The following is a 27,524-nucleotide window of genomic DNA, read 5'->3' on the forward strand; positions in this document are numbered from 1 at the left end:
CGACCCGGGAGCCGCCGGGCTGAAGAATCAGCGAGGGAAGCGGCCGCTTCGCTGACCGGCTCCTTTCTTTCACGCCGCGGTTTCCGACCGAATCTTTCTCGCTGAGGGACGCCGCCGCGGAGGAGCCCCTAGCGCACCGGCCAAGTCGCGGACGAGGCCGAGCCGGGGAAAGTGGACTGATCGGGAAGTGATATGGAGGCCCCCGAGAGGAAGCTGCCCCCCAGGGCTGTAAGTAGCGGCCCTCTTACTTAGTAGGGAGAGAGAGAGCAGCAGGTGCAGCTAGAGATTTCACTCCGGGGCGGCGCTGCGCTGGGTGTTCCGGCAGGGAAAACCTTCCCTGGCATCATAGCTGGATGCGTTTTCAGAATATTCGCTCGAATTTAAAAATTGGGTTATAGGCGGACGGTGAATTGCGGGGATAGTGCAGGTAGTCCTCGACTTACAACCACACTTGAGCCCAAAATAAAAGTATAGAATAGGACAGGACAGGAAATAGAATAGACTAGGTTAGGAATTGGGATAGGACGGGATGGGACGGGACAGGACAGGACGGATTAGGACAGGACAGGACTGGAATTGGAATAGAAAATAAAATATAGACAAATATAAATAAAAATAAATAAACAAATAAAGGACAGGATACGACGGGCTAGGACAGGAATTGGAATAGAATAGAATAGAATTCTAATATTAGAAATAGAAGAGAAGAGAGTAGAATTCTTTATTGGCCAAGTGTGATTGGACACACTAGGAATTTGTCTTTGGTGCATATGCTCTCAGTGTCCATAAAATAATATATACATTTGTCACGAATCATGAGATACAACACTTAATGATTGTCATAGGTGTCAAATCAATATTAATTTAAATCGTAAGGATCCAAGCAACAAGTTACAGTCGTACAGTCATAAGTGGGAGGAGATGGGTGATAGGAACGATGAGAAAAACTAATAGTAATGCAGTCTTGGTGAATAGTTTGGCAGTGGTAAGGGAATTATTTGTTTAGCATTGTGATGATGTTTAGGGGGGGGAAAACCTGTTCTTGTGTCTAGTTGTCTTGGAGTGTGGTGCTCTATAGCAACGTTTTGAAGGTAGGAGTTGAAACAAATTATGTCCAGGATGCGAGGGGTCTGTAAATATTTTCACGGCCCTCTTTTTCACTCGTGAAGTATGCAGGTCCTCAATGGAAGGCAGGTTGGCAGTAATTGATTTTTCTGCAGTTCTGATTATCCTCTGAAATCGGTCTTGTTGGATTGCAAAATGTCTGTTGCTAAGCGAGACATTGGTTAAGTGAGTTTTGCTCCATTTTTTGGGCAAAGTTGTTAAGTGAATCATTGCAGGGGTTGTTAGTAACACAGATGGTTGAGTGAATCTGGCTTCCCCATTGACTTTGTTTGTCGGAAGGTTGCAAAAGACGACCACATGACTGCAATCACCATAAAAATGAGTCAGTTGCCAAGGGTCTGAATTTTTATCGCATGACCTTGGGGGAATGCTGCAATGGTCGTTAAGTGTGAAAAATGGTCATAGGTCACTTTTTTCAGTCCTGTATCTTTAAGCGGTCACTCAAATGAACTATTGTAAATCCAGGACTATCTGTATTTGCATTTCTTGAATCTGAAGGCTGAATGTGAGAACTTTACTCCCATAGTTCCAAAAAGGTGCTTTTTTCAAAAGATAACTGGACTTTGTTTTTCACTGAAGACTGTTGTCGAAGTTCTGCTTTCTATGGGTGCATTACTTGGAACACCGACATAGATGCTATTAGGCTGCATCAGCTAGCACACCAGTTAGCAATTGAAAGTTATTGGTAATCAAGTATGTGGTCTATTTTGGGGAGGTCATTATTATTTGCTTATATAGCTTTTCCTCCCAAAGAGTATTATCATTTTACTTTTATTTACTTCCATGTATTATCATTTTACTTTTATTTTCCTTTATGTCAATTTTTTAAAAAAGTTAATAGATTGCTCACCATCCAACAATTCAGTCTAATCAAAAAAGTAATTATAGTTTTTAATGTCATTTTTAACTGTAGATAACTCTTTTGTCTGATTTTGAATTCATAGGCAGATAAGAAAGATAAGAAATAACTTGTGTGCATAATTTGAAAGGCTGAAGAAACTGTCTATTTTTGTGCATCTTTGCAATCTGTTGTATGCATGGTGATAATGACCCATTAGATAACGTTTATAGCTAGTAAATGTGTTTGTCCCCATCATAAATCTATCCCATATCATAAGTGTTTCAGATAGAGTATCACTTTGATAGTTTGCCATTGTTGGTTGAAAAACCTGTTCTAAAGTAAATTGCAAGAGGAAGACAATTTTTTAATCAGAGAATAGAAAACATTCAATTGCTCTTATTTATTTATTTATCTATCTATCTATCTATCTATCTATCTATCTATCTATCTATCTATCTATCTATCTATCTATCTATCTATTTATTATTTAGATTTGTATGCCGCCCCTCTCCGAGGACTCTTCCATGTTCTTTATTAATTGTCAAGGTTCCCAAACCTCCGTTAAAAATTGGTTGCCAATTCCAGTTGCTGTTGTATCATCCTTGTATTCAAACCACATCAGCGTGGAATAACTAAGATGGTTTTCTACAATCAGTTGTAAACGTTAGTGATTAGAAATACCATTTTCTCCCAGAAATCTGCCAAATGAGTTGGGAAAAATTAAGGAATGTACGGCATTTTTGAAATAGCTCTTGAAAGTTGAATGATAGAAAATGAAATTGGTGGAAGGAAGCGCCTTTCCTCATAAACAAAACTGAAGTTGGAAGCTAAACAGATATTATGTAATCTATCCTTAAAACCTATCCTTAAAAACACCCCATTTAATAAATCCCATATTTTCTGCCTGGTTATGTGCCTTGCTAAAGAAGAATTGTAACCACTTGGGTGAAAGAGAAAATTGGAAATAAATTTTAGAATCCTGCCTTTTGGTGCCTTGTTGTCTGATGCATAGCATGGGATGGTCTTTTTTGTACTTTGCTAAATAAGGCTAAAGTATAATTTTGTCAATTATACTTTTTATTAGAGTTTTTTGCTGAATAACAGTCACACAACTAATATGACCTGAAGAAGTCATGGGTGGACTTTTAAAATTGTTCCCAATACACAGAATACATTTGGACATGCAATTTGTCCTGGGCAAAAATGTGAGAAATTATTGGCTTTTCATAGTGGCTGCTAAGAGTGACTGCCTTGAAAGTTGTTTTATAGCATGCCCTTGACTTGTGCCCAGTCACTTAATGACCATTTGAAATCACCACAGTACTTACGATCCAGTTCCAAATTTCCACTGGCTACCCCCACTCCATGATCCATTTTGAATGCTCATCAACCGGCCTGGATTTATGGCCATTTGCAATGTCATGTGATCACAATTTACAACCCCCCCCAAACCCCCCCCCCCAGCATTTACTTCTGGTTTTCAACAAAAATGCCCATAGTGAATAATGAATTCATTTAACGACTGCAGATTCACATAATGACAGTGGGGATTCCCTTAACAATTGCTGAAAAATTCACAAAATGGGAATCGATCATGTGATGACTTGCTTTAAGACCATCATGACATAATACCCATAATGAATAGATTCCCTTTTGATCATAAATCAAGGATTGTTTGCTCCTAAGTCATAAGATTTGTTTGATCGTAAGTTTGTTCAGAAGTCAAGGGTTGAAGAGGATTGATGAGTATTGTTTGAAGTGGGAGGCTTCATTGTAGAAACCTGCAGCCATTGCTGTGGTCCCAGGTTTTTTCCCCTACCCCCATGATGTGGAAAAGAAGAGGAAAGAGAAGTAGAAAAACGAATAACCCTTTGTTAGTCTACTTCAAGAGTGGGCAATCATGGCAAATTTAGGGCCTGTGGACTTCAACTCCTAGAATTCCTGAGCCAGGAATTCTGGGAATTGAAGTCCACAGATGGTAAATTTTCCATAATTCCTCACCTCAGTCTACTCTATAAGCCCTCCTCTCATTTGGCTCTGAAGGGTTATATGATCTCCCTGAAGAGAGAGAAGTACAGGCAGTCCTCAATTTACGACCACAATAGAGACCAAGATTTATGTTGCTCCATTATTGAGTCTGTCATCTGCACCTCTATAACTGTTTGGTTTCGTTCTGCAACCCATCAAGACCGACACAGACTTCAGAGGATAATCAGAATTGCAGAAAAAACAATTGCTGCCAACCTGCCTTCCATCCTGGACACAAACTGTTTCAACTCCTACCCTCAAAATGTCACTGCAGAGCACTGCACACCAAGACGCAAGCAGTTTTTTCACCAAACACCATCACTCTGCTAAACAAATAATTCCCTCAACACTGTCAGACTTTTTACTAAATCTGCACTTGTCAACTTTCGCTATGATTGTGCATTTCTACTATGTTGCCATGAGAAGCAGGGAGGATTTTTGGTCATTGGGAGGAGGGGAAGAGTGCAGGAGGCCCTGTGAAGTGGGATAAGTTTCGTTTTCCTAGAAACCAGGTGACCAGGATGAGACGTTAGAAGTTGCATTCCATAAATGTGACATGGTCTGAAGATGCGCCCACCTGACGGTTATGGACAATAGGGGTTGGTTAATCTCCAAGAGGGGGGGGGTCAAAAGGGATTTTTATATACGCATGTATCGTGCCTTTTTCCTCAGTCTTTGCTTTCACCTTGTTTGCTTTCAGTTCTGATTTTTGATAAATTCACTTTTGGAACCTAAAATGGACTCTTGAGTTTTATTTTTCTTAAATTCTGAGTGTAGCAGCTGACAGCACTACTGTTACTACTAGTTTTTTCTCATCATTCCTATAACCCATTTCCTCCCACTTATAACTGTAACCTGTTGCTTGTATTCTTAAGATTTTTATTAATATTGATTGTTTCCCCGTTGCTTATTTGACCCCTATGACAATCATTAAGTGTTGTACCACATGATTCTTGACAAATGTATCTTTTTCTTTTATGTACACTGAAAGCATGTGCACCAAGACAAATTCCTTGTGTGTGCAATCATACTTGGCCAATAAAGAATTCTGTTCTGTTCTGTTCTATTCTAAGTGAGAAAGTTGTTACGTGAATTTGAAAACCCCATTTTACAACCTTTTTTGTTGTTAAGAGAATCACTTCAGTTGTTTAATTAGTAACCTGGTTTTTCAATGAACTTGGCTTCTCTGTTGACTTTACTTTCCAAACAGTCATAAAACATGACACTGGGATTCTGGAAGCATCATGTATATGTTGTTTGCTTTTTAAAATATGATAGGGTTTTATGTGCTTTTTAATACAGTATTAGATTTGTTTTCACTGGAATATTGTTTTTATTATTGTTGTGAGCCACCCCGAGTCTTCGGAGAGGGGCGGCATACAAATCTAATAAATTGAATTGAATTGAATCATAAATATGAGTCAATTTGCCAAGCGCCCGAATTTAGATCATGTGATCACGGGGATGTGGCAATGGCCTTTAGTGTGAAAAATGGTCATGTCCCTTTTTTTCAGTGCTGTTGTAACTTAGAATGGGTCACTAAATGAACTGTAGTAATTTGAGAGCTGCCTATACATGCAGACAGAGATTCCTATCCTCTCCTGCTGTAAAGTTGTTCTTTCTTCTTTGCTATTTTATACGTTGAAGTTTATGATTGCAGAAAATGGATTTTTGCATATCGGACAAGAGGGTTAGAGAAAAATCTGCTGCTGTTTCCCTTTGCTCTGACCAAGTCTTTGTTTATGAAGCCAATAGCCAATTTATTTTTATTTTTTGTCATTTCATGTTTTTCCCTGCAAAATATGTTTCTGGTTATTTCAGTCTGGAAATTGCCCTTTGAAGCCAATGTCTCATAATCCATAAATTTACCAGAATCCATGCCGTATGGTTTTTTTCCCTTCAGATATTTCGCCATGGAGAGTATGACTCTGATTTTAGCGATGATGAAACAGTGGAGAAATCTTGCCAGCAGAAAAATAGGTAACATATTGCTCTGGTAGCATTCTAATTTGTATGTGCACATGTAGCAGAATTCTTTTTAAAAACTTAAGTGTAAGCAGAGTACCTTGTCTTGAAATGACAGGAAAAATATACTGTGGCATCCATTTAGTGCAGAAGTCTTCAAACTTGACAACTTCAGTGCCTGGGATAAACATATATCAATCCTAAGATTAAATACAGGAAATAGTATAAGGGCAGACTAGATAGACCATGAGGTCTTTTTCTGCTATCAATCTTCTATATTTCTATGTTTCTAACTTTAAGACTTGTGGACTTCAATTCCCAGGATTGAAATATGCTGGCTGGAGAATTCTGGGAATTGAAGTCCACAAGTCTTAAAGTTGCCGAGTTTGAAGATCTTTGATTTAATGGCTATTTGCCACCCCAAGCTTTGTATAGGTATCCTTGACTTATTATCACAATTGAGCCCAGACTTTACATGGCTTAAGTGGGATATTTGTTAAGTGAGTTTTGCCAAGTTGTTAAGTGAATGATTGCACTTGTTAAACAAGTAACATGGTTGTTAAGTGAATCTGGTTCCCCCATTGACTTTGCTGGTCAGAATGTTGTGAAAGGGGATCATATAACCCCCAGGACACTACAAAGGTCATAAATATGAACTGGTTGTCAAGCATCCGAATGTAAATCGTGTTGCCGTGGGGATGCTGCCACAGTCATAAAGTGTGAACAGTGATCATAAGTCACTTTTTTCAGTGCCATTGTGCCACATTCAGTGCCACTTTGAACGGACACTAAAATGAACTGTTGTATGTCAAGGACTACCCACAGTTCTGAGCTTCAGCTCAGAAGATGCAGAGTCCCACCAAAGGCTGGCTAGTGATCCCCTACTGCAGTGTTTCCCAACTTTGGCAACTTGAAGATATTTGGACTTCAAGTTGCCAAAGTTGGGAAACACTGCCCTACTGTGTCAGATGATCCTCAAGTTATGACAGTTCATTTAGTTACAAAAGTGAACAACAATGCTAAAAAAAGTGATTTACGATCAGCCATCGCACAACTGTTGAGATGATTGCAGTCTGACTTGGTCACATTTATCTCAGCTGCAGCCTCCTAGAGTGTCATGTAAAAAAAAAGGGGGGGGGGTATCAATAGTCTTCCTATGTGATTTTTAAAAGTCCAGTTTTTGCTTTCACAGAGTGCCAGGGGGAAAAAAACAGATGCTAAACAATTTTGATCTTTGTAAGTATGTGAACCCCGGCATTTGAACATGTGTTCCAAGGAAGCTATGATTCTAGTTACCATTGTTGATTCTAGTTATTATCCGAGTATTTTACAACCACTATAAGTGCGTGGTTTTCAAAAGAGAGATTTTTAAAATTATGGTAAATGCAATATCTAAGAACTGCTTCCTTTTTTCTTCTTCGTTCTCCCTGCCAGCGAAGATGCAATTCTCAAAAAGCCCTTCCAGAAGGAGAAGCAAGACAAGGTGGCCCACAGACAGGTGGCAATGGATGAGTGGGACAGGTACTTCGTCACATTATGTAACTATCAGAATCGCATTAAGCATCCAAATCGGGGAATATCCAGCAAGTTCTAACAGGTTCTAGAGCAGTGATTTTCAACCTTTTTTGAGCTGCGGCACATTTTTTACATTTACAAAATCCTGGGGCATACCACCAACCAAAATGACACTCTAAGACAGTACATATTATACATATTGCCCCCCCCCCCCTGTGTGTGTGTATACACACTCTTGAACCATTTCCAAAAACAGCTGGGGGTTTTTTCTCTCTTATTCTTTGGGTGCTTTTTATCATATGCTTTAAATCAAGAGTCACTTCTCCCTTTTGTTTCTCTCTCTTTCCTCTCATTCTCTGCCTCAATCATTTTCTCAGTTCTCTTTTTTTCTCCCCTTTTTTTCTTACATTTCTCTTTCTCCCTCTCCTTCTCTCTCTTTCTTTCTTTCTCTCTTTCCCTCTCTCTTACTTTCTTTCTCTCTCACACACAAACTCTCTCCCTTGCTTTCTTTCTCTCTTTCTCTCTCTTTCTCTCTTGCTTTCTTTCTCTCTTTTTCTCTTGCTTTCTTTCTCTCTCTTTCTCTCTCCCCCCTTCTCCCTTGCTTTCTCTCTCTCTCCTGCTTTCTTTATCTCTCTCTCTCTCTCTCTTTCTTTCTCTTGTTTCTTTCTCTTGTTTCTTTCTCTCTCATTCACCCTTTCTCTCTCTCTTGCATTCTTTCTCTCTCTCTCTCTTGCTTTCTTTCTCTTTCTCTCTCTCTTTCTCTCTCTCCTCTTGCGGCACACCTGACCATGTTCCACGGCACACTAGTGTGCCGCGGCACACTGGTTGAAAAACACTGTTCTAGACTAGAGAACCAGTAGCGGATATTTTGAGTAGTTCGGAGAACTGACAAATACCAACTGTGGCTGGCCCCAGAGTGGGATGGGAATGGAGATTTTATAATATCTTTCCCCCAGGAATGGGGATTTTGCAGTATCCTTCCCCTGCCATACACCCCAAGCCTCGCCCCCAAGCTATACCATGCTCACCAAGCCACAACCACAGAACCAGTATTTTAAAAAAATTGATTTCACCACTAATCTAAATGACTGGAATAACATTTTCTTTTTTCTAGGGAAGAAGCCAGAAATAGAAGGTTCCATTTAATAGCAATGGATGCTGTATCCTTTAACACTCTCAAGGACTTTTTTTCTTTTTGCGTACGGTTTTATTTTTGTCTTTGTGGTTTTCTTTAAGAATGTTTTAAATTATATTTCTTAAGGCAGAGTTCAAGCATGAACAATTTCTGGTTATCTTGATTTTGTGCGAATTTTGTGGGGAAAAACAGGATATCCGGTTAAGTTGGTATTTCTTTTTAAATGAAAGGAAATACTAAATAAATTGAACTGCTGGACACGAAAATTACATTAAAAAATTATCAAAGATCAGTCTTGAAGATTAACAGGATGCATTTTCATAGCTGTGACTTCAAAACTTCAAAATATGAAAATGTAATTTAATAAGGAGAAAACTGTCTTCTCTTTGCTACTCGCCTATACACAGATACATTTATTTAATTATATATCTTAGCAGGAATCTCCAAACTTGGCAACTTTAAGACTTGTGGACTTCAACTCCCAGAATTCTCCAACCAGCATAGCTTCTGTCATAAGGCTGTGTTTTCAATTAAGATGAGCAATTAAATGAAGGCAAAGAATTGTAACTTTGGTTTCTCCATTTTTGAAGCTAACAGTAATACTTACACTGTATGAGCTATGATTAATGTCTTTGTATCTCCGTGTATGCATTCAAATGTATAACAATTGCAGCACTATAAAATTCACATTTATGTAATTCTGCAGTGTTTCAATTTTGATTTAGAATAAATTATTCAAGACACTCAATGTAAATACAGCACCCGTCAGCAACCCTTTAAAATAGTGGGGTTTTTCCAGGTCTCACAACTACTGCAGGTATCCTTCAGTTTTGATAGAGGTTGTTGTTGTAATAACTGTGTGTAATGTATTATTATTATTAAGATTAATAATCATCATCACTTCCACTCTTACATCTTGTATAATAGATTGTTTTGGGGTTAGTTTTTATGAATTGATTCAAGATGACATTGTTACTCGGCAATCATTAAAAAGAAACATTATTAATTTTCTTAATTCTGTTAGTATGCAAGACATAAAAAATTTGTAAATGATTACATTTTATACTACGGTGGTAAGAAAGAAGACTTCAGACGTTCAGGGTAAGTACCATCTTATTTATAGAACTTTATTTCTAAAAGATAGAAAGGCTGAAATCATTAATAATCGAAGACAAATAGAATAAAAATTTATTTGGCATGTGTAAATATTTATAAGATTAAATTATGCATGAGTAATTTTTGGATAATTAAAGACTTCTTCCTTATTATATTTTACTTATCCTGTTAATGCTGAATAGGTTGATGATAAAAAGTACAGTAAATTCCTATGTAAATAAATGCACACTTTTCCTATCTGGAGATCATAGTTTCTATAAGAGGTAGTAATGCTTAAACTAATTTTAGCAGAGCATCCTATCATACTCTTTTAATTATGCAAATTGTGTAATTCGGAACTAAAAATAGAAAGCTACTGGTATATATAAATAGACTATTGAATTGGATCCTGTGTTTTGAATTAAAAAAGCACACTTCAAGTGTATTATCTAATTGAAATGTGGTGGGTAGCATCAATGCACAAACATATTTACTAAAATCAACATTGCTAGGTTATAAAAGAATCTGAGCACAGTTGCCTTGTCATTTTTTCTGAATCTAGAGAGAATCCGAGAAGCAGTTTGATGCAGTGTGGGGAAGTCTCAGGGATATGGGTTGGGTTTTTTTTGATAAAGAACTCCTTTTAGCGGGGGAAATGTATGTGCTAAAGAACCTGCCAAAAAGAATGAACATGTTTTATTACTGGTTTTAATTAAAAACAGCTCTTTTGATGATTAGCCCCAAATGATTTTTTTTCCTTTTTAACAGAGAAAACGATAAGACTGACCTTGATGTTATAAGAGAGAACCACAGGTTCCTTTGGAGAGAAGAGGATGAAGTTGATATGAACTGGTAACTTGAGCTATTCTTTATTTCTCTGACAGGGCAAACCTATCCGTGCATCTTCTTTGGTCTGGCCCAAGGACAGCCCATTGACCCCTTCCCAAGCACATGTCTGCTTGTCTCCCCCTGTATCTCAGTATCCCATGAAAGCCCAAAGGTGGCTTAAGACGTGGCCATCGCTTTCCAGCCTTTTGGCTAAGATCAAGTGTAGTGAAGATGTGGATCATGTAGAAGTGGTGTGTGTTTCCTTATGTCCTAACTCATATGCCCTGTGCTGGTGATGTAGGCCTCACAGATGTGCATTGGGGAAGCAGTCTGAAGTGAAATTTCTGTGTGTTGGCTGAAATGATTGATGCCAGTTAGTTCTCCCAACTTCCTTTGGGATTACTTCCTTCAGACTAATCCCTGACCTCTTTGCTCACCTTCTCAGTCTGCTTTTGGATGTAAGGCAGATCAGATCAGATCAACTCAAATCTTATTATGGTTGTAGACCAGCCTAAAGGCAGATCAGTGTTCCCGCTTTCTGCAGATACCTTTTTATTTTAAATGGGTTGGTAAACTGGCCTTAAAATTGATTAATTTCATTCCAGGCTAAGATATGCAATTGAAAGGATGCTAACTGAGCTTCTGTGGCCTGACTGGCAGGCATTCCCTTCCCAGTACTGCTGCTTCCACAGAGAAAGCCTTTGCTTCTTGTCTCTTCTCATCACCCTTTGTTCATAGGATATTTTACAGATTCTCCTAACTAAATTATGGAAACTAAAATGTACGAAGAGCTGGACATGTACGAGGAACTGGACAGTCTGGCAAAGAGAAGATCCAGGGGAGAAATGATAGCAGTGTTCCAATACTTGAGGGGCTGCCACAGGGAGGAGGGGGTCAGACTGTTGTCCAAAGCACCAGAAGGCCAGACAAGGAGTAATGGATGAAAGCTGTTCAACCTGTAAATAAGGAGAAATTTCCTGCTAGTAAGAGCGATCAACCAGTGGAACAGCTTGCATGCGAAGATTGTGAGAAGTCAACATTTGAGACTTTCCAGAGGAGATTGGACGGACATTTGTCTGAAATGGTGTAGGGACCCCTGCTTGGGCGGGGGGTTGGACTAGACTGCCTTCCAACTCTAATAATAAATAAAAAATAGAAAAGGTCTCAAACCCGTAATGGGACTGGAGTTTTGCTGATGGAAACAGAAGTCACTGCTCTTAGGATGTTGCCTGTTAAAACTATGTATAGCAGTATAGCACAGACTCATTCCAGGTATATGGGCGGAAAAAGCATTATGGGATCAGCAAGATTTAGGGTGGCCTGAATGGGATGGCAGCATATGTGGATGTGGCCTCACACTCACATTTTAATTCTTAAGTCTCCTTTACCAAATATTTTTTATTTACTTATTTGTTTGGTGCCTTTGATTTGGTTTTACTGGATAAGCTGCTGCAGTTTTCTTGGCAAGGTTGTAGAAGGGCTTTACCATTTCCCGGTCCTTAAGACAGAGAAAGTGGCCGGTCCCAGGGTCACTCAGCTGCCTTCATCCCTAGGACAGGAAACACTGAAACTCAGAGTCTCCCAGTCATTAGCCTAATAATACTTTAACCACTACACCAAGCATCCACAACCCCCGGGCCGGGTGAATTTCAGCCTTCCCCTAGCCCCTAGGAGCACTCTACAGGCCTCCAAAACATCATTTTGGGACATGGGAACAGGGCTTTTCGGAAGTCAAAAATGGCTGCATTTTGTGTATAAGATGCACCAACATTTCCATCCTCTTAGGGGGGAAAAGGGTGTGTCTTATAGTCCGAAAAATACGGTAATGCACTCTGTAGCAAAGCATGCTCATGATAAAAGTAAGGTAATAGCAAGCTACTTGAACAATAAATGCCAACCATTTTAAAAAAATTATGTTGCAACTAATAATGGCAATCTAAACTTGGTGTTTCTATCTACCCATTGTTAAAAGCAGAATACCTTTCCTCTTTTTGTCCGTTTGTATTTTTTCTTCTGTTCAATCATTAATTCTATCTTTCAGGGAGAAGAGGCTGAGCAAGAAATACTATGATAAATTATTCAAAGAATACTGTATAGCAGATCTGAGAAACTACAAAGAGAACAAGGTAATTTTTAGGTTCCGGCCAAAAGTTTTGAAGATAATTTTAGTTCTTTAACAAATTATTTCAGGGAATAGGACAGTATAGAGCAGTGATGGCAAATTTATGGCATGTGTGACACAGGTGGCAGGCAGAGCCATATCCGATGACATGAGAGGCGTTGTCCTATGTCAGCTACACCAGCTCATTTTTAGCTTTCTGTTTGGCTGTTTTTCATTCTCCCCAGGCTTTAGGAGGCTTTTTGGAACCCTGGGCCGAGCAAAAAGCAGCCCAGTGGGCCTACCAGAAGTCCAGAGGCTTCAGTGAGGCCTGTGCGGAAGTGTGGGGGGGGGGGGCTGGGACAGCATGGGAAGGCATTGTATTATGGGTGTATGTATGTGCGTGTTCCCTTTTGGCACCTGAGCCAAAAAAGGTTCGCCATCCCTGATATAGAGGGTTGTTTTACAAAACCATTATTGTTTATGGCCAGTGCATGAAAGTCACATATTTGAGGACACTTAACGTATACCTTGCTTTTAGAGATTTTGTTTAGGTAACAAAGCAATGTTGATCTATTTGTTTCCAATGGCTGTTGCAGAACCATAGCAAATGTTTGAGGCAGCTACTATGTTAATGAGTAGGTACTATGCTTGGAAGTGGCAGACTGATGCTTTATTTGGATGAACATCTATGGAGCAAACCATGTGGCAGAAAACGCTGTTTCCAAAAGTGGTTCCACAGATTCCTTGTGGTTGTCCTCAGGGCCACCATCAGGAATTTTGGGGCCCCATACAGCCTAAGTGTCTGCCCCCCCCCCCCCGGCCATTTTAAAACTATTTTAAGTCGCCAAGCCACTCCATCCCCCGGGGATCATTTCCCGCTTCACGCCAAGCAAGGCGGTCCCATAGGCCAGTGTTTCCCAACCTTGGCAACTTGAAGATATCTGGACTTCAACTCCCAGAATTCCCCAGCCAGCAAACGCGAGGAGCTGGAAAGGACGAGGGGAGAGAAAAAGCAGGGTACCAGCAGTCAGGCGGGTGTCTTGAGGGGGCACTCCCATCTGGAAAGAAGGGAAGAAAGGCGAGGGCAAGCTATGAAGGAAGGAGGGAGGGAGGGAGGGAGGGAGGAAGTAAGGAAGGAAGGAATGGTAAAAGGGGCGATCAAGAGAGGAATGGGTGAATGAATGGACGGAGGGTGGGAAGGAAGGAAGGAAAGAGGGAAGGGACAGGAACAGAAGAAGGGTGCAAAGTAAGCAAGGAAAGGTGTGAAAGGGGAGAGTAAGAGAGGAAGGAGTGAAAGAAGGGAATGAGGGAGGAAAGAAGGGAGGAAGGAAAAGGAAAGCAAGAAATGGAGGGAGGAAAGGAAGGAAAGAAAGAAAGAAAGAAAGAAAGAAAGAAAGAAAGAAAGAAAGGGGGAAGGGACAGGAACAGAGGAAGGAAGCAAGGAAACTTATGAAAGGGGAGAGTAAGAGAGGAAGGACTGAAGGGAGGGAGGGAGGGAAGAAGGTAGGAAGGAGAAAGAAAAGAAGAAATAGAGGAAGGGAAGGTAAAAGAGAGAAAGAAAAAGAGCAAGAAAGAAAGCAAGAAAGAGAAAGAAAGAAAATGAAAGAGAAATAAAAATAGAGAGGGGGAATGAAAGAAATGGAAGGAGGGAAGGAAGGAGAGAAAGCAAGAGAAAGAAAGAAAGCAAGAGAAAGAAAAAAGAATGAAAGAGCAAAAGAGCAAGAGAGAAAAAGAAAGAAAGAAAAGCAACTTCAAAGAAAGGCTCACTGAGCATCTCTCACTCTCTCTCTTTCTATCCCTCTTTCTTTCTTTCTCTTTCTTTCTCTTCCTTTCTCTCTCTCTCCTCTTCCTTTATCTCCTCTCTCTCTCTCCCTCTCTCTTTCTCTCCCCCCTCTCTCCCCCTTTCCCTCTCTCTTTCTCTCTCTCCCTCTTTTGCTATCTCTCCTCCTTTCCCTCTCTCTTTCTCTCCCCCCTCTCCCCCCTTTCCCTCTCTCTTTCTCTCTCTCCCTCTCTTGCTATCTCTCCCCCCTCTTCTCTCTCTTTCTCTCCCCCCCTCTCCCCCCTTTCCCTCTCTCTTTCTCTCTCTCCCTCTCTTGCTATCTCTCCCCCCTCTCCCTCTCTCTTTCTCCCTCTCCCTCTCTTTCTCTCTCCCTTTCTCTCTCTCCCCCTCTTTCTCTCTCTTCTTCTCACTTTCTCTCTCTTGTTTTCTTTCTGTCTCTTTTGCTTTCTCTCTCTCTCACTCTTTCTCTGTTTTCTTTCTCACGCTCTTTCTCTCTCTTGTTCTCTCTCTCTTGCTATCTCTTTCTCTCCCCCCCTTTCTCTCACTCTCTCTTTCTCACTTTCTCTCTATCGTGCTGTCTGTTGCTCTCACTCACTCTCGTTCTCTCTCCGTTCTTCTCAGCGGTGACGCGCGCATGCCCTGCCTGTCTCACCTTTGCCGAGAGCACTTTTGTCCCGGGCTCTCAGCAAGGGGGTTGCAGGAGAGACGGGGCAGGTGTTCTCTCAGCGGAGGTCGGCGAAGGTGATATTCAATGTCGGGGGCGCGCGGGCGGTTGCGCGCGCTCCCTATCTCCCTGCTAGCCTACTCGGAATATTCAAAATAAGAAAAGCCTTTGCCGGCGAAGGTTTTTCTTATTTTGAATATTCCGAGTGGGCTAGCAGGGAGATAGGGAGCGCGCGCAACTGCCCGCGCGCCCCCGACATTGAATATCACCTTCGCTGGCCTCCGCTGAGAGAACACCTGCCCCGTCTCTCCTGCAACCCCCTTGCTGAGAGCCATGGACGAAAGTGCTCTCGGCAAAGGTGAGGCGGGCAGGGCGGGCGTTCCGGGTGCGGGAGGAGCTGCGCTGAAAGGCAGGAGGTGGCGGAGGAGCAGAGGGGGCAGATCGGGCGGGCGGTGGGCAGCGCGGAAAGGCCGAGGGGGCCAGAGGCACCGTGGGGAGGCAGGGGCGGCCGCAGCTCCCTTCCCTTCTGCTGCCGGCGCCTCCCCGCCCCCGTCCCCCCGCGGGCTGGCAGGGGGATGGGGACTGCGCGCCCATGGAAAAGGGCGCGCGGCTGAGAGAAAGAGAGAGGGGGGAGAGGGGCTTACTACCCGCTGCGGCTGTCGCTGCCGCTGCCATCACCCGCCCGCTGCGCGCCGCCCTCCCGCTGCCGCTACCCTCCCACCAGCCCCAAAGCTCACCTGCTGCAGCCGCCAGGGAAACTCCAGCCGGGCGGGGCGCTGCAGTTGCTAAGAAGGAAGCTCAGCTTCCTCTTCTCACAACTTTTTGAACATAATTAGGGGCCCTGGCCTTCTGGCGCCAAATTTGCAGCTCCTTGCACATGCGCAAAAGGGCCTGCTCTTTTTCTTTTCTGAGGTGACAGTCTGCACATGTGCAAGGAGCTGCTGACTGCGGGCCCTCTAATTGGTCAATTTCACCGGGCCCAGTACGGGGCTCCCAGTAATACCCGTCTATCGGCGGCCCTGGTTGTCCTTAAGAAAAGTCACAATGCCGTAGTTGTCACTCACAGATGGTCTGCAGCAGTGAAGATTCAGAGAGATTAGCAAATAATGGGCAAGATGCATTGAAATATAGCATTAGTTTGATCCAGCACATTTCTTAAGTACAAAACCAGAGAGGCGAATGACATGACTGCATTCCTCTCTTTCATCCTCTTGAAATCAATATACTCAAAATTAGCCTTTTGCACAGATGAAAACAGATATAGTGCTGGCTATGAATTTTAATGGTTACAATGCTTCTTAGCAGCTGATCGTTTTCGGAAAACCATTCCAGTGTGATGGATGATTAAAAGGAAATACAGTATAGCTGAATGGCCACCCTGTTGAATCTAAGTCAATATACAGGTAGTCCTCAGTTGATGGTGCTCATTCAGTGACCATTTAAAATTACAGTGGCACTGAACAGTAGTACTTACGACTGTTCCTTGAAATACTGGCTGTCATAGAACTCGCACAGTCACCTAGTTCCTTCATACTGATTTTTTATATTGACTATCCAAAATTCAGCTGATTTTTTAAAAAGCCTAATAAAAGACATGAACAACTTTTTAAAAGCTTACTATAAAGCACAATTGTGTTATATTCATTTTTTATTCCACATAAATCATTCCTAAATCAACCTATGGAATCATGTGACATTCATTTTCATAACTGAGCAGTGCTGTTTATTGCTTACAAATTAAATAAAATAGTTGTCTAGGCTGCGTTTTTCTTCAATGAATCACATTTCCGTGCGCTTGCTGAATTTGTAAAAGCAAAATACTAACTCTGTATTTGTAAAATCTTTCCAACAGTTTGGATTTAGATGGCGACACGAGCAAGAAGTTGTGTCAGGAAAAGGCAAGTTTTCTTCTTGTTCCTTATTGAGCCTTGGAGTCTAATTTAGATGAGCAGAATTCTGTTATGCAGTAGCTTTTTCTCACCTATCACTGCAGCCTCTTCAGGCTTCCCAAATCTGATGCTTTGAAGGCTGAAGAACTGCAGGTAAAAGTGGGTTTCATCTTATGTTTGTTGGCCCTTCCTAACATCAGGTGTTGATGTAGCATCTTCGCAGAGTTACAAAAACCTATTTCTAGTTTACCAGTTATAGCGTTGCTTACAGGCCTCAGAGCTTATTTAATTGTACAGTAGTCTTCTAATATACCATAATTTAGTCCTATAATAATTTGTTCCTACTGTTTTGTAAATTGTGATGTTAAAGACTTGCTAAGATTATTATAGTCATCAAATATCATTGCTATAGAGCAGTGTTTCCCAACCTTGGCAACTTGAAGATATCTGGACTTCAACTCCCAGAATTCCCCAGCCAGCATTTGCTGGCTGGGGAATTCTAGGAATTGAAGTCCAAATATCTTCAAGTTGCCAAGGTTGGGAAACACTGCTATAGAGCAATAATATAGTTTACCACTAAGAGGCATAAGCATGCAAGATTGTTATGAGATGCAGAGATGAATGTATTATTGGAGTTTCTTTTTCTGTATGTGTGCGCGTATGGATATGAAGATATATATACACCCCTACCCTCGTGTGTGTGTGTGTTCAGGAAGCTTCCCTGAAGATTCCGAAGTGTGAAAACCAGCACAACGGGCAAACTGGAAGTCCATTTTTCTGAACTTCTGATTTGCCAGTTATGTTTCTTTAAGCAAATACTTATGGAGAATTTAAGAATGCTTCAGACAAGATTTGTTTTGTATAAAATATCCCATCTCACAGGAATTCCAACAATCATGGAACAACAGTTAAAAATGTGTTAAAGTGAAAAAGTTAAATGAATTGACAATGTATTCTTATTTATAGTGCCGGAAACAGTGATGGGCTCCTATGGGAATGTTCAGGAACGCAGTTCCGGTAGCAAAATTTGGAGCTCCACCCCAGAGCACCCAATTTGCACTGAAAGATGTTGAAACAAAATGCATAAGCCATGCCCACAGTGTGGTAGTTAAAAGTTTGGTAGCCCATCACTGGCCAGAAGCTATCCAGAAATACCTGTGAGGCAGGCTGATCCCCATTTTTTTTATAACTAACTGTAAATAATATAATGCTTTTTATTTCTAATTCTTTTTTCTTTCCCATCTATGCAAAATGCCAGAGAGATCAGATTAAAGTGTATGCATATGAGTGTATTAATGTTAGTTTTTTCTCCATTATTAATACTTTGTAGCATTTAATAAATATAATATCCTCAAATAATATCCTTAAATATAATACCCTTAAATTGGGCACCTGAGCAAGTTATTTATTTGTAAAGACTCTATCATGTACAAATTCTTACGATCTTGGTGATTTAATGTTCTGATCAATTTCTCTCCAGGGCAATTTTCTTGTGGAAGCAAACATTGTGAAGAAAAAGAAGGCTTAAAGAGCTGGGAGGTGAATTTTGGTTATGTTGAACATGGGCAAAAGAAAAATGCTCTTGTTAAATTAAGTAAGTCTGTCATACAGTCAATATTTATCTCCTTTTTGATGGATATTAAATATGCGGAAAAATAACTTTAGGAATTTTTAAAATATAGGTGATGGGAAATTTAACTACAACATATCCAAAAGAAAGTACAGTTAGGTCCATTTTTAATCCATGATAGATTGACAGTTTATTTCTGGTGCATCATTTGCTGTGGCTCAAACCGCTACTTTTGCCTTATCTGTGGAAGAGTTTGAGAATGAAGAATATCAGGAAGGTTAATTAGCTGGCTGACTTTCAGCCATCACACAGTCCGAGTAGATACACAACCATTCTGACCAAAGGTGACGCAAGACTCTTGATTCCATGTTATAAATTAGCTTTAGGGAATATTTTTATTTTATATAGATTTGCATTGTTTATTTCAATTTGAGTTATTTAGTTAGCCCAAAGAAATGCAAAGTGAAATTTTCAGGGTGTCCAGCAAACCTGGAAAACAGGGAAATCGGAATTATGAGGGAAATCAGCAGTTCAGGAAATATCAGGGAATTATCAGGCAATTCGTGAAAAAAAAATGGAATAAATCAGGGGGGGAAAACAAACTATTAAAATGTTTAAAAGTCAGGGGAAATTAATGGGGAAAAAAAGGATTGCGCTGCCTGGCAGAGTCAAGAAAAAATGAGCATGACTATGGCAACAACTTCCTTCCTCAGCTACCGATATTTCTCCATGGCTTAGCCATTTGGTATGATGTCATCTATGACTGCGCCTTAACTACATCGCAAGTTACAGAGAAATGTCAGGGAAATATCAGGGAATTTCAAAATACTTTTCCCCTGGACACCCTGAATTTTATATATGGCAATCCTGAAGTATAAAAATAACATTTAGATGTGTGTATATGTGCCTTCAAGTCAGAGTTACTACTACATTCGTATCGAGAGCATCAAAGTGCTTCCGGGTTTTAAAGGATTGAATGGTGATATCGCGAGTAACGCAGTTGGGCTCCTTTGGTGACCCCACTAAATTGCTCACCAAAGTGGTATCCATCTATCTACTCACAATTGCCCTCTGCTTACAGTTGCCCACTTTCAAACTGCTGGGTCAACAGGAGCTGGAGCGTGTGCTGGGAGCTCATCTCAACCATGAGGCAGAAACTGGGTCTTGAACGTGAGCCTATTGATTGTCAGGCCAGCATCATAACCTAGTGAGCCACCTTATCTCTGATAAGTCGGGGTTGATTCTTGATAACACCCTGGACAAGCCAGTGCAGTTTTCTTGACCAGCTTAGTGGAAGTGGTTTGGCCTTGATTGCTTCCTAGGGCGGAATGAGAGAGACTGGCCCAGTGTCAGTCAGCAGGACTAAAACTCGGTTTCCTGCTTTCTATGCCAGTGCTGTTAACTACTATACTGGACAGGCTCTCAAAATCATGTTAATTTTTAATTACTTATGCATTTAATGACACTTATTGGTATCCCTCCAATTTGTAGGCAGTTTCCAATCTATGTGTGTGTTTCTGTGTGTACATACAAATAAAATATGTTATTCTTTTTTTTAAAGGACTCTGTCCAGAGTGCTCTTTCAAATTAAATTTTCATCACAGGTAATGCACCTTTCAATGAATATTATTATGGTTTGTCACACAGTCAGCCAGATGTTTAGACTAGATTTGGCATTTTGATGTCAGTTTTCAGGGATCTGGGATGTTGTTGTTTGATGGTATTAAAAGAATTGTTTCAGGTTGAAAGTAAAGCTGCCTTTTGCAATTGACTAATAGTGATTTTATCAGTGCTGATGTTTACAAATGGTTGTCCAGATATTTTGGGATTGCACCCAAGGCATCTATTATTATGTACACAAAAATGTGAAATTGCAGCTGCCAGTTCTTTAATTCGTGTTGGCCTTCATACGCATTGTGTATGTTGTATTATATCAGTGCAGTATATAATGAAATACTGTATATAAAATAGCATGGCCTTTTGTAATTGACAACCATAAATTCTGTCAATGCCCAGATTTTCTAATTGCCATCCAAGCTTTTTGGTAGGACACCCAGTATATCAATAACCCTTGGGACCACCACTGCTGATTTATGCCATAATCTTTAACCTTTGGTTTTTAGATCTCGATGTTATTTTTATATATATATATATAAAACAATGTGAAATCACATCTATCAATTTTTTAACTGATCTTGGCCTTCATGTGCGTCTTGTCCTTTACAAGAACGTAGGATGACATAATTGGCATCATGAATATTAACAGTTCCTAGCAGCCTGGCCTTTTTTATTATTACTATTACCATTTACTATTGAAATTTTATTTCCAGATATGTTTGATTACTATTTTAATAATCCTAGCTAATATGAGTAAAAGAAGTGTACTTTAATAGTTATAAAACCACCTGCCATGATGAGTTCATCAAAGCCTGGAACCCCACATTCTATCAACAGACACATTGACCTACAACCAGGCTACAAACCCCTCCAAATCAACTTCCCAGCCAATCAGAGACAGACTTGGCCCTCTAGCAACCCACGCACCTCCCCCCCCCACCCGATGTTGTGTCTTGAGATACGCATATTAGCTAGGAAGTTTTCACTGTTGGAACAGAAGAGGTAAATGCTGATTGGTCTTTCCCAGCCAGGGCTCTCTATTTAAACCACAACCATACCTAGGGGTTTTGCTGATGTTTGCTCACCGTAACCAATAAAGAACTGAAGTCACTCAACCTGCCTCCTGCTTAGTCAATGTTGGAACTCAACATCTGGCGACAAAGGTGGGATTCTACAAAATAATCCAGCACGGCTGGAAGGAAGCGTCAGCCCACGAGGTGCCAAATTCAAATCGGAACAAAGGAACGAAGACTGCAATAGCAAGAAGCCACGTTGTCCTTCCACCACCAACTCCATTCAACCCAGTGAATGGAACTTGGGAAAACTACGTGACACGGTTCCGCTGTTTCTTGGAAGCTAATGACTTGTAGACTCTATCCAACAACCGAAAGAGAGCGATGTTTCTGAGCCATTGTGGGGTTAATGTTTTTGAGATTGCTATAGCTTTAGCTAAACCTGATGCTGTTGATGCAGTATCATGGGACACATTAAGACACCGATTCCAAAGGCATGATCCTGCATCCTTGAAGGTGGTCAGCCGATATAAATTCGGGGAAAGACTACAATAAGAAGAGGAAAGCATCAATGAATATGAAACAGTTTAAAGTGAGCGGCAACTCACTGCCAATTCCACGATCTAGATGATCCACTACTGGGCCAGCTCGTTCGTGGGCTATGAGAACATTAATCTGCAAAAGAAGCTCCTATCTAAAGCCAACCTGACTCTGAAGGCAGCAGTAGAGGAGGCCTGGGTCGCTGAGGGTTGGAATAGGCTGACGATACGCTCCGCCAAAAGTGCAGGTCCCTAACAAACCAATTTCTGAAGTTCATGAAACTCATTGGGATGCGGAGCTACCAGGACAAAGAGGAAGAAGAGGTATTCAGGGCAGAGCAAAGAAGCAAAGTGAGAAGGTTGGGGTCAGCAACATGTTACAGTTGCAGGGGGCAGCATGCCAGTTCCACAACACAGTTGCCAATGTTGTGTAAAAATCGGCCACATTGCTCAGGTATGGAAGACGCAGCTTTTTCCTTCCAGAGGCGCAGGGCTAAATTACTACCCAAGAGACCCAAGATGGGAAGAGAGAGGCAGTTCACCTCCCAAGGTCCCTGACCTGATGTAACCTCCCTATCACAAGATGCGTCACAAGACGCCTACTGATGATTCATCACAAGACCCATCATAAGACTCTCCCTTGACCCACTCACCCAGCCCTTATAAACAGAAGAACAGTGGCATCTCGTAAACCTCCCCTGAAGATGTTACTTAGCCTGGTAACAAAATGTTTTGAAACCAACCTACAAGCTTCACCATCACAGTTGTAAAACGCCACATTAGCTAAGCCTATGTCGAAGGACCAAGAACAACACAAAGAGTTACCGTACTTCAGAATAGTTTCTTCATTGTTGCTCGTCTACAGAAATCATGCCAGTCTAAAGAACCTTTGTGCCTAACGACTAGATATACTCCGCAAACTGCTAGCGGGATTCTTCTGCCCTCTTTCTGTCTCCCAGACACTCCAAGCTTCTTTGTCTCTTGGCCCCCTAAGCTTTTTCCTTCTGTGACTCTGGCACACTTTCCACCACATCTTGCTTTCTATTGCCAACCGACCTATCATTGCGAGATAATTTAAGGGAAACTAGTATAGAATTTACCTTAAAGATAAGCAGAGCCGTTATTGCTATTGGCTTATTACTTGATTGGTGACACCATTAAATTTCATTCATCCATGTTCTAAGAAGCAAACTAGTATCTTTAATGCCAATTTGTCAGAGAAACTGTGTGTAGGTAGCAGTTACTTGCTCATGAAATAGAAATATACAAGTGCACAAGTTTTCCTGTATGTGTATAATCTCTAATTGTATAGAGACAATACCTTTTTTTAAAAAAATAGAATTTTATGGTATAGAGACCTCCCCCTCTCCTGCAACCACCCACCCACCCACTCCCAGCATTTGTCTTTGTGGTTTTCAACATGGCATCAGATTGATAGATACCAGGACCCTGTTTCCTACCCAAAAAACTTTTAAGTGCTAACATTTCCAGACATTTTTGAGGTTAAAAGTCAGTAAATTCTCCTTTAGAATCAACACAGCACATATCAGTTCAATTGAGATCAGATACTTTTTGAAAGCAGAAAGATTGGGTCACATTTATCTGTAATACAAGGAGAGAAAAGTACATTCCTTAGTCTAGTTTTGTGCAGGCTAGAAACAAAATGTGGGCAGTTTAAAAGTTTATATTTAAATGATCATCTAGAGAAGGTTAAAACGGATATAGTTCTAACCCATGTTTATAAATTTTTGAAGCTGGATGTTATTTATTTCTTCTTATAAAGGAAAACGGAGGTCAAACCAGGAAAGAAGCAAGACAACACAGAACAAAGCTCCAAAATTGCAAAGGGTAAAAAATCAAGGACATCTTCACCTCACAGACACAAGGCAAAGAAAAAAAAGACCCATGAAGGTAAAAAGAAAATTTCAGCATGAAGGGTTACCTTTAAGCTCGCCTTTAACTAAATTACAGGTACATTTTACATTTTATAAAATGGGGATATCTGACTCTGTGAGGTTACAATTTAAATATACAGACAACACAGGTAATCTTTGACTTACAGCTGATTGCTTAGTGGGCATTCGCAGTTATGATTGACCTCAAAAGAGCTACTTACCACCCAACCTAAGAGTTATGACTGCTGCCCCCCCTCCCCCAGCACATGATCTCATTTCAAGCCCTTGGAAACCAGTTCACATTTACAAGTTTTTAAAAAAATCATTGGATATGCTGGATTTGTTTAACAACTGCGTGTTTGCTTAACAACCATGATGACTTGCTTTTTGACCATCATAGAAACAGTTGTAAAATCAAATCCACTGATGTGGTACCTCAACTTATGACCAGAATGATTTATGACTGAAACTCTGGATTCCATTGTTATTATTAATTGAGGTGCATTTGATGGCAAAGGTAAACTAATTATTTCCGAAATGATTTTTTTTTAGGTCGAGCATCATTGGAAGAATCGGACAAAACTGATGAAGGTTAGTATTCAAAAAATTGTAGGAAATCATTTCTGTTGAGTAAAGAAACTTGTAGAATCATCAAAATATGTGAACCAGGAAAAAAAGGATCTGGAGAAAAACATCAGAAAAGGAAGAAATGTATTGCTAAAGATTCTAATTAGGATTTGGATTTCTGAAACCCAAAGAAATTCATCAAGGTTTCAGCTTCAATACCTTAAAATGCAGCTCCCTTTTTGCTATATAACAAACACCTGAAATGGAAATGAGGTTATACATTATTTGGAGACGAGGACACAAATATATATTTGTTGGTCTGTATGTGGGTGCCTTCAAGCTAGCCCAACTTCCTAGTGGCTATATGGTGAGTCCCTGCAGTTTTCTTGGCAACACATACAGAAATGGTTTCAGGGGTGGGTTCCTTCCAGTCCAGACTGGATTGCCTGAAGCGGTAGTGACCCGCTGGTGATATCATGATGGCGTCACGGATCCGGTTTGCTCAGTGTCAGTCCGTGAGCGCTGCCATCATTTTTGTGTTTTTTTTGCGATTTTCTTTTACTGTTTGGAAGTTTTTTCCTCTGCTGCTGCTTGGATAAGGGCCCTCCTGCCTGCCCTTGTTTTTATACTTAGCTTTATTCCTTCACCTGAAGCACAGCTGATCAGCTCCTCAGCTGTGTTTCGGGCTGATTATAGCTAATGAGCATGAACAAAAGCAGAATTGCACAAAGGGACGCACGCAAAAACGTCATGATGTGAACCAGTGGCGAAGGTAAGTGTAACCCACCCCTGAGTGGTTTGCCATTATCTCCTTCCTGAGATTGAGAGGATGTGACTGGTCCAACTGGCTTTACGCTAGAGGAGGGATTCGTGGTCTGTGTTTAGTACCTATGTCTTTCACTACTACACAAAACCCTTCTTAATATAGGACCAAAAAAAGGCTGTATCTATGAACATGTTTTTTTATGTTCCTGATTTGTCATAGCTAAATAAGGATAACTCCAATGGTTAGTGATCAGAGACATCTGCTTAATTAAATTATGGTGCATTATTCCCCATTTTATTTTTATGCTTTAAAAAATGTGTTAAAAAAATCTAGCTAAAAATGTGAAAATGCTCTTAAAATCATCTTATTTTAAACATTGTTATCTTGTTTAACAGACTCAGATGATGATGATCAGGAAGATGGTCCATCTGAGGCAGATTTCTGGAGGGGTCCACTACAGGATGCAGAAGAAAAAACAAGGTCTGCGACCTTCCTTAAAAGTTTATCTAAACAGAAAAAGTATTTTAATTGCCGCATTTTTCAGACTATAAGACGCACCAGAGTATAAGGCACACCTTAATTCTGGGGGAGGAAAATAAGAAAAAAACTGATTAATGGGTGGATCGGCTTCCCAGAATAGCCCCAATCAGCTGTTCCCAGAAGTGAATTATAGCAGTGGCTTCATTGGCTGTGAGCTTTTTCCCCTGCCTCTGAAACCTCCGTCTGAGAGGCTTTTTTCTGAAGGTCCATTTCAGAGGATTTTTTCAGACTTTGAAATCTCCATTTGAAAGACTGGGTGTGGCGGCATTTGGAGTATAAGATGCACCCAGATATTCTTTTTTGGGGGGCGGGGAGGATGGTGTGTCTTATACTCTGAAAAATACGGTAAGAAGAAAAAGTATTGTTTTTTATTTTTATAAATACAGACACACAGACATAAAATACCAGTATGTAGATACTGTATATATACTCTGTGTGTGTCTGTGTATCTGTATCTATCTATCTATCTATCTATCTATCTATCTATCTATCTATCTATCTATCTATCTATCTATCTAATCTTTGAGAAGTAAAAATACGAGAGAAATATGTATGCATCTAAATAATTCCTTTAGATAATTAGAGTACATGTAGAATTGTAACTATTTATAGCTAAACTGATCTATAATACCCTCTTTTCTTTTGTTGCATTCTTTCATCTAAAAAACCCTATGCGTTTTCTTTACTTTGATAACACATATATTTTTATCTTTGAGATTTTTTGCTTTTTCTGTCATTATTCTAAAAGCAATAACATTTTTCTTTAAAATTAGAACTGTCTAAGATGATAAGATTAGCTTGAGAATATACAAATAAAGCCGAGCCTCATAGCCACTCTGCATAGTTATTCATTGTATCTGGAAGATTGGATGGGTTAGTTTATTATTCTCAGTTCGATCTGTGTTAGGATTCCTTTATTTTGTTCTCCACAACTCAAAAGAACAAAAGTCTCTGTTAAAATTCTTTCTTGCTATTTAAACTCCAGAGCAGAGATTACTTTTGCTCAAGGATATATTTACTTACTTCTTACTTAGTAGGCCTACCTTACTAGAAATAGAAAGGATAGTTTGCAGTGAATATACTTTGACCTAATGAGAAATCCCCAAAGCTTGAGTTGTCTAGTCAGATAAAAACTGTCAGCATACCCTTGGTGGTATATCTGTAAAATGTGGAACTTTTGCTGTAAAATATTCCCTGCATTTATAAATAAAAACCGCTATATTCTTGTTCTAACTCATGATATGTATTTCCTTTATTTTATAGGGAAGAAGAATTTGATGAATACTTTCAAGACTTGTTTCTCTAAAATGAAATCTCCAAATCTGAAATTTGTTTCTCCATACCTCTCAAAATCTGTAAATAAAAAGCAGGTTTTCATATTTTGTTCACAATACTTTTTTAAAAAATATGTTTTTTTAACTGTATATGTTTTACTTGAATAGGAAACAGGAAATATCCTGTGTCTCATTCACCTTGAACCATAAGTATTAGTTTAAATTAAAACTTTGGTAGGAGCTTTTATTTTTAATCATGCCAAGTTTTAAAAATTATAATCAGATGTAATTCAGAGTTTTATCACTGATGATAAAAAGGGAATCAGTTTAGAGAAGCCGAGGTTAGCTAAAAAGGCAAAAGAAAATTGTTTTTTAATGGATGATCTGAAGCTTAGTGAAAAACCAAAAATTGAAATCCAGTCATTAATAAATACTGTAAGCATTTTTAACACAGATGTAGAAATGGAAATAGGTTTGGATAAATCTACAGGAACAATAAATTGGGGTAAAATCATAAAGCAGAAATGGAATTGAAATGCCAAATGCCAAATGACCAAACCATCAAGAAGGAACACAATGAAACCTACAAGTATCTGGGCATTTTATAGCTGAATAATATCAAGCATGGGAAGTCAAAAATGTGAATAGTAAAGAATGCATGCAAAGATTGAGAAAACTGCTAAAAACAAAATTGAATGGTGAAAACACCATCAAAGACATCAATATCTGGGCCATAGCTATGATGTGATAACACTACTGGAATAATTAACTGGACAC

The 27,524-nt window shown here is 40.0% G+C and overlaps 1 protein-coding gene across 1 annotated transcript; it reads left to right on the forward strand.

The window, feature by feature from the left end:
- LOC139167672 (protein FRA10AC1) lies at positions 1 to 26,852 on the forward strand. The gene is made up of 14 exons (XM_070752407.1): positions 1 to 228; positions 5,898 to 5,974; positions 7,394 to 7,480; positions 8,589 to 8,634; positions 9,634 to 9,710; positions 10,473 to 10,556; positions 12,574 to 12,658; positions 16,930 to 16,975; positions 18,447 to 18,560; positions 20,098 to 20,140; positions 23,489 to 23,616; positions 24,153 to 24,191; positions 25,329 to 25,413; positions 26,737 to 26,852. Exons 1-14 carry the CDS (start codon positions 193 to 195, stop codon positions 26,777 to 26,779), a joined length of 990 nt encoding a protein of 329 aa, XP_070608508.1. The 5' UTR covers positions 1 to 192; the 3' UTR covers positions 26,780 to 26,852.
- The last annotated feature ends 672 nt before the right edge of the window (positions 26,853 to 27,524 follow it).

This window comes from Erythrolamprus reginae, chromosome 5 (assembly GCF_031021105.1).
Source record: "Erythrolamprus reginae isolate rEryReg1 chromosome 5, rEryReg1.hap1, whole genome shotgun sequence".
In the NCBI taxonomy this organism is placed as follows: Eukaryota; Metazoa; Chordata; class Lepidosauria; order Squamata; family Dipsadidae; genus Erythrolamprus; species Erythrolamprus reginae.

Excerpts from the sequence above, each read along its gene's own strand:
- LOC139167672 (XM_070752407.1), top strand. The coding sequence starts at position 193 with ATGGAGGCCCCCGAGAGGAAGCTGCCCCCCAGGGCT. Across the intron at positions 229-5,897 it reads GGAAGCTGCCCCCCAGGGCT|ATATTTCGCCATGGAGAGTA; the intron begins GTAAGTAGCGGC and ends TTTTCCCTTCAG. Across the intron at positions 12,659-16,929 it reads GAAACTACAAAGAGAACAAG|TTTGGATTTAGATGGCGACA; the intron begins GTAATTTTTAGG and ends TCTTTCCAACAG.